The sequence below is a fragment of the Magnolia sinica genome, chromosome 6 (assembly GCF_029962835.1).
Source record: "Magnolia sinica isolate HGM2019 chromosome 6, MsV1, whole genome shotgun sequence".
Taxonomy (NCBI): Eukaryota; Viridiplantae; Streptophyta; class Magnoliopsida; order Magnoliales; family Magnoliaceae; genus Magnolia; species Magnolia sinica.
This window is the reverse complement of record NC_080578.1, coordinates 78,652,536-78,659,535: the sequence shown is the minus strand read 5'-3', so window position 1 is coordinate 78,659,535 and position 7,000 is coordinate 78,652,536. Positions and strand designations below refer to the sequence as shown.

Genomic DNA, 7,000 nt, shown 5'->3' with positions numbered 1-7,000 from the left:
TACAGGGATACTCCTCCAAGCTACATAGCATCTTCAAAAGTTGAAGTTGCATGCAAATTGCAGCAAGCACTGTATGGATTAAAACAATCACCTCGAGCATGGTTTGGAAGGTTCAGTCTAGCAATGAAGAAGTATGGCTTCCACCAAAGTAATTCAGATCATACATTATTTCTAAAGAATGGGGCAAGGTAACAACTTTAATTATATATGTCGATGATATGATCGTCACAAGGGATGATAAGGAGGAAATTGCTACGCTTTAGAAACAATTAGCGACCGAGTTCAAGATGAAAAGTCTAGGAGAACTCAAATATTTTCTGGGAATAGAGGTTGCTAGATCAAGGTAAGGTATATTTCTTTCTCAGTGAAAATATATATTAGACTTATTATGTGAGCTTGGAATGTTGGATTGTAAGCCAGCAAACACTCCAATCATTCAGAACCACAAGCTCGGAGAATATCCAAGCCAAATATCAACGGACAAAGGAAGGTAACAGAAATTAGTTGGTAAATTATTTACCTCTCTCATACTCATCCAGATATTATCTACGCAGTGAGTGTAGTAAGTCAATTCATGCATCAACCTAGTAAGGATCATATGGAGGCGGTGATCCGGATTTTACGATACTTAAAATCCTCTCCAAGAAAAAGGCTTATGTTTTCGAAAAATAACCATCTCAGAGTTAATGGTTATATAGACGCAGATTGGGCGGGGAATACCACAGATAGAAGATCCACCTCAGGATACTTCATGTTTGTTGGAGGGAATCTTGTTATATGGAGAAGTAAGAAGTAAAAAGTAAAAAGTAGTAGCATTATCAAGTGCTGAAGCAGAGTTCCGTGAAATGGCTAAAGGGCTTTGTGAACTGCTGTGGCTCCAAAGACTTCTAACTAGAATTAGGTTTGCTCCTACATCCGAGATGACCCTCTTTGATAACAAGGCAGTTATCGCCATTGGTCGCAATCCGATCCAGCATGATCATACCAAACACGTGGAGGTTTACAAACACTTTATCAAAAAAAAATCGCGAAGCTAAAATAATTCGGTTTCCATTCGTGAAGTCCGAAGATCAATTGACAAATATTCTTACAAAGGTCGTATCAAGCAAGGATTTCGACAACTCACTAAACGAGTTGCGTATTGAAGATTCGGATGCTTCCACTTGAGGGGGAGTGTTGGTGTGAGTTGTTAAATCAATCAATAAGTTGTCAATTAAGAGAAAATAGAAAGATTATATTCGTGATTGTACAGTATCTATGTATAGCCAAGAATAGGGTTGCTAATCTCCCTATATATTTGTACAATATCTCCGTAGTAAAAAAAAAAAAAAAAACAATAATAGAAATTCTAACAAAGAATGGCCAATATTTTGCTTCATGCGCACCAGTTTGGGACGTGTGCACGAAAGTCATGTTCTAGCCAAATGCGTGCCAGGACCCTTAAAGTCCTTCCTGGTTATTTTCATGACCAAGGAGCATTTCTGCAACTTGGCTCATGGTGGGCCTCGCATCTCTTTCCTCCTCCACACATTGCAAAGCCACTCTAACAAGAAGTTCCATCTTAACCAAATCATACCCACTATCAATCCTTGGATCCATGATTTCTTCAATCCTACGTTGCTTGGAAATGGCCCTACCATTCATCACATCCCTCACCCATGGTACCAACCGTCCATCTCCTTCCCCTCCATTGATGACATGAAATCCGGTCGGTCTCTTTCCAGTCACCATCTCCAACACAACAATCCCATAGCTGTACACATCCACCTTGGACGTGATTGGAAGATTCAAGATCCATTCAGGAGCCATGTAGCCTCTCGTTCCTCTGACCGTTGAGAAGCTCGATCTATCTAGCCCGCGTCGATCCAATAACTTAGACAAGCCGAAATCAGCCACCTTTGGCATGTAGTCACTGTCTAATAGTATGTTCTGCGGTTTAATGTCACAATGCAGAACCCACTCAAGGCACTCCTCATGCAGATAACCTAGGCCTTTTGCAGTCCCTATGGCGATCTCGAACCGCTTCTCCCAATCAAGAGAATTGGAGAAGAGATTGTCATCTAAGGATCCATGCTCTATGTATTCATACACCAAAAGCCTGTGTTTCCCTTCGGCGCAAAAACCCCACATCTGTATCAAGTTCATGTGATTGATCCGGCCAATAGTACTCACCTCAGCAAGAAATTCTGCTTCCCCTTGATTGATTCCTTCCAGCCGCTTGATGGCCACTACCCGTTGATCCGACAACACTCCTTTGTATACAACTCCCGCTCCTCCTCTTCCTATCTCTTCACTGAAATTCCCGGTGGCCTTCTTTAGTTCAGCATAACTGAATTTCTTGAATCCAGTCGCGGCGACGAGGTACCCTTGTTCAATGGCATTTGAGTCATTGTTATTCATGAACATGAACCACCACCCTATGAGTATGCAGACTAGCTCGGCTCCACCGGCTGCAGAGACAAACAACAAGAGGTATTTAATAAAGGCATTCTCTTGCTTTGTTTCGTATGCTCTGGGCAATTCGACATGGGCTTTCAGTGGACAGTTCAATTTGATTCCATCTGTGAAGTATTCTTTGGAGATGGTCCTGTTTTTCGGCACTTTGATGTACATGGTCCCTGAGAAAGACAACTCCTGGAAGCCATTGAGCAACAACGTCTTCGGGTAACACCGGCCTAGCCCGTCCATGTGGTACATGAAAGCTTTACAAGAACACAACTGCAAGCATAAGTACTTGCAAGCTTCCAGCGTTAATTTCTCAGTGTAGTTGATATCATAGCCATAGAAATCGACGTTAGGGACACTGATATATGATGAAGCTTTAGCGTCGCAGGAGAGATCAAAGGTGGGCTCACAACCCTGCGACCAGTCAGCGGGGTCTTTCACCTTGAATCCAGGTGGACATGTGCATCTCCTTTCAGGTGTGTGGACACAGATCCCGTTAGGCCCGCATAGGCCATGGATGGTGCATGATCTTCTGATGGCTAGCCATGAAACTGCCCAACTCCCTTTCTTATCATTTAAGCTGTAGAGCCGAACATTCCCATCGAAATCCATGGTTAGCCTTCTTTTGGGACCCAACCCAAAATCCGAACTAATGAATTTCAAGTCATCAGAGGAATGGAATTGGCCGAAAGGATCGAAGATAGCAATTCTACTATTGTTGTAGGTCGTTCGTTGAACTTCCCAGCTAACGAACCCAGGGTCTGGCCAATACACGCTTGATATACTGGGACCGTTGTATAGTAGGCGTAGAATGTTGTCATTATCGAAGTAGAGAGAGTAAAAACCAGAAGAGTAGTTAGTTTGGCTTCTAGACGAAATAAGCTTGGAGTTCTTGGTGAGTGGTTGTTGAGGAAGGAGAGTATCCGTTGGGAAATCAAAGCTTTGCCAGAGCGTACCATTTTCTTCATAGTTTTGTAGGACGAGATTTCCTGTGTTCTCGAGGCGTAATTGCACCAAGGAAGTCGACGCAGTGTTTGTGGTCCAAATGGTAGACCGCCCGCCATCTGTTAAGATGAGATTTCCATCTCCCTGTAGAGAAAAAGCAGACCGTCTTCCATTAACCGGATGGTCACGATTAGCCATCCAAACGGGTGTGAAAATGGTTGATTGGTTGAACCATATTGCGAAGAAATAAGCGTTGTCACCGATCCTGTGGAATCCGGCAGAGAAGGTGCCATCTGGTGAAACAAGAACATTGTCGGGTCTCTCCACAGAGATCGATGATCCACGGCTCAAGCTTTGAATAGAGGAAGAGAGGGATGGAAGAGCGGCGTAGGTAAAGAAGAAGAAGATGTAGAAGCTTTGTAGGGGCTGTGGATGATGCATGGTCATACAAAAACACACGTGGATTAAAAAATGTGTGGTAGATATTGCTATATATATATATAGAGAGAGAGAGAGAGAGAGAGAGAGAGAGAGAGAGATGGTACGGTAAACAAACGCGGCTTGACTTTAACACGATGTTGCAGGATGGTGGGTAGGGCTGAAAGTAGGGTGGGTTGCGTCGGGTTGGTGCGGCTTGACTTTAACACGATGTTGCAGGATGGTGGGTAGGGCTGAAAGTAGGGTGGGTTGCGTCGGGTTGGTGCTCAAGTACCCAAGCCTAGAGGTGTACACGGGTTGAACCGAGTCGAGCTTGGCACAGCATGACAGGGCTCGGCCACTAGCTGATCCCAGCTCGAACTCAGTTCTCGAGCCTAACTGGCCAGTACGGTTCGGTTAGGTCAGCAGCTTGGCTCAATTCGAGTAGATTTCAAGATAAGATTGAGCCTCTACGGCATTTTCTAAAATGCATGGAGTATGCCTTCAATTTCTCATGGAATGTAAAGCAGCAGCATCAATTCACATGTATTTCATTAAACACTTAGCAAGCAATATAAAAATCAAAATACAAGGGTATTTGTTTCATATACATACCTTCCTCACCACCCACCAATGCTTCGTTGAGTCATTTCATCAAACACTTGTTAAGCAACAATAATATCAAAATAACCGAGTCATCGAACTGGTTCAATCCGAGTTCGATTTGAGTTGGGGTCCGATCTGAGTTGAGTTGAGCTCGGGTAAGCTCGAACTCAGCTTGAAATTTTTGAGCTCAAAAAATCAACTTGACTCAGGTCGAACTCATTTCGAACCGAGTCAAATCGAGCTTTTTCCAGTTGAGTCAAGTGAGTTAACCGAGCTATCTCGGTCTGTGTAGAGCTCTACCCAAACCCAACCGAAGGTTCCTATACCTCAACCCTAACCCAACCCAAGGTGGGCTCAAAAATCTTTGGATGAAGTTAATCCTTACCTCTTTTTTTTTTTCATTATTGAGACATAAGTGAATCTATAAATAGGTTGAATGGAAAATAAATACTATGATGGTTTCTTAAAAAGCATGTTTGAAAAGGAAGAAAAAGATTAAGAAAAACAGCAAAGAAAAATAAATAAAAAATAAAAAAAATTATATTATTAAGGGTATCAAGTTCCGAAGCAGGGGTATTTTTATTCACTAATTCTTCAAGAAAGTTATTAGAGTGCTCACAAGTATCAAGGGCATTTGCGATACCACGACACTATTACGGTCAAAATCTCGCTAAAAAATCTTAAAATTTTGTATTGACTTTGTTAACTCTCTCTCGGTTTTTTTTTTTTCCCGGCAGATCGACTATCACGTGGCATATAATTGTACTGAATTCGAGACCGTCCAAATCCCTGACCCAACTGCGGATGGATCGTAAACCAAAAATTAAAATGAGCATGTAACAATAACCATCTAATTTACTTTCGAATTTGAACTCGTCCGTATTTCACGATTTAACCATCAATTTGATAGCTGCTTAATGGATGGCTAGGACTGCTTGACCTGTATTGTTTGAGACATATGCTCCATTTACAATGGGTCTCAAAATTTGGATGGCTTGATAGCATGTACAAGGATGTAACATGCAAGGAGATGACCAACTAACACTTTCAAAATGGTGCTGAGAGAACGCAGGAGTCTAGCCATTACCATGGATAAGACTGACATGTGAACGAGGCTTTGCGGAAACGGATTGGCTACTCCCCCGCCACCAGCCAATGGCAGTCGTCGGTGCTCTGTGGACCCCACCATGATGTATGTGTTTCATCCCTGCCGTCCATCTATTTTTCTAGATCATTTTATAGTATGACACCAAAAATGAGGTATATATAAATTTCAATGGACCACATTACAGGAAACAGTGTTGAATAAACGTGGACCATTAAAAACTTTTCTGGGGCCATGTCATTTTTGGATCAAGCTGATATGGTTTTATTTCCCTTAATCTCTGTCTGTATGACCTAACCAACATATTGGTTTTCAAATAAACAGTACAGTGGGCCTTAGGAGGATTTTAATGATGGATATCCAATCACTACTGTTTTCCTGTGGTGTGGTCCGCCTGAGATTTATATCCTTCTCATTTTTGAAATAAGCCCCAAAATGATCTTTAAAAATGGATGAACGGAATGGATGAAACACATACATCATGGTGGGCCCCACAGAGCACCAACCACCAACCACTGGGCTGAAGGCAGGGGGAGTAGCCAATCCGTGTCCAGGCTTTTTTGCACATTAGACTTGGTTTCAATTCTGACTAGTCGGTCGATGCAGGGGTAATCCAGACTATTGGTGATGCCTACGTTTACGAGAACATCAAGCACATAAATTCTTACTAGGCGGCCGACGCAGGGGTAGACCAGACTATTGGTGATGCTTACGTCTACGAGAACGTCAACCGCATGAATTCTGACTAGTCGGCCGATGCAGGGGTAATCCAGACTATTGGTGAAGCCTACGTTTACTAGAACATCAAGCACATGGGTTGAACAGTGGAGGTGAGCTCATGAGGAGAATTTTCTTAACCGAAGCACAGTAACTTCTACATTACTAAACTATTTTTGTTATTGATACAAAGTACAATATAACAATAACTAATAAAACTGAGATAAATATATGCAAAACACAATGTTACAGGTGGTGTTCTTTCACTTTTTGTTTATATCTGACCTGGCATGGTCCATGTAGACTAATGGAATAATGCCAGGTGTCGACACTATATATGACTAACGGATGAAATCTTACTCGCGTGCCTGGAGAATATCTTCTGACCCATATTACCTGTCAGAAGCAAAATGGCTCAAAATCGTATGCAGGTTAGTAGACAAGAAAAACTAAACACTAGAATGACATGTAGTCCTCACACGAGTGGCATGTGTGATCAAACAACATGCTAAACAAGCTAATAAAGTCCCACCAAGATTAGAAATCATTCATTTGCAAGGCAATCTCACACAATCATGTCCAAATGAGACGTATCCCAAAGATGATCGGTGCTTGTGCAGCGACTATGAAAGTTCAAGAAGTAGATACTTCTTAAATTAGTAGGAAATTAAGGGATGGAAGGAGGAATCCAAATCTAATTAGGATATGATCCCATACCTTTCCAGGATCAATCATGAACCGTCAAGCAAACCCAATATAATTGTT

The 7,000-nt window shown here is 42.1% G+C and overlaps 1 protein-coding gene across 1 annotated transcript; it reads right to left on the bottom strand.

The window, feature by feature from the left end:
- Positions 1-1,440: 1,440 nt before the first annotated feature.
- On the bottom strand, positions 1,441-3,831 carry LOC131249665 (putative receptor protein kinase ZmPK1). The gene has a single exon (XM_058250446.1). It carries the CDS (start codon positions 3,829-3,831, stop codon positions 1,441-1,443), a length of 2,391 nt encoding a protein of 796 aa, XP_058106429.1.
- Positions 3,832-7,000: the final 3,169 nt, after the last annotated feature.

Coding starts and splice junctions, on each gene's coding strand:
- LOC131249665 (XM_058250446.1), bottom strand. CDS start 3,831: ATGCATCATCCACAGCCCCTACAAAGCTTCTACATCTTCTTCTTCTTT.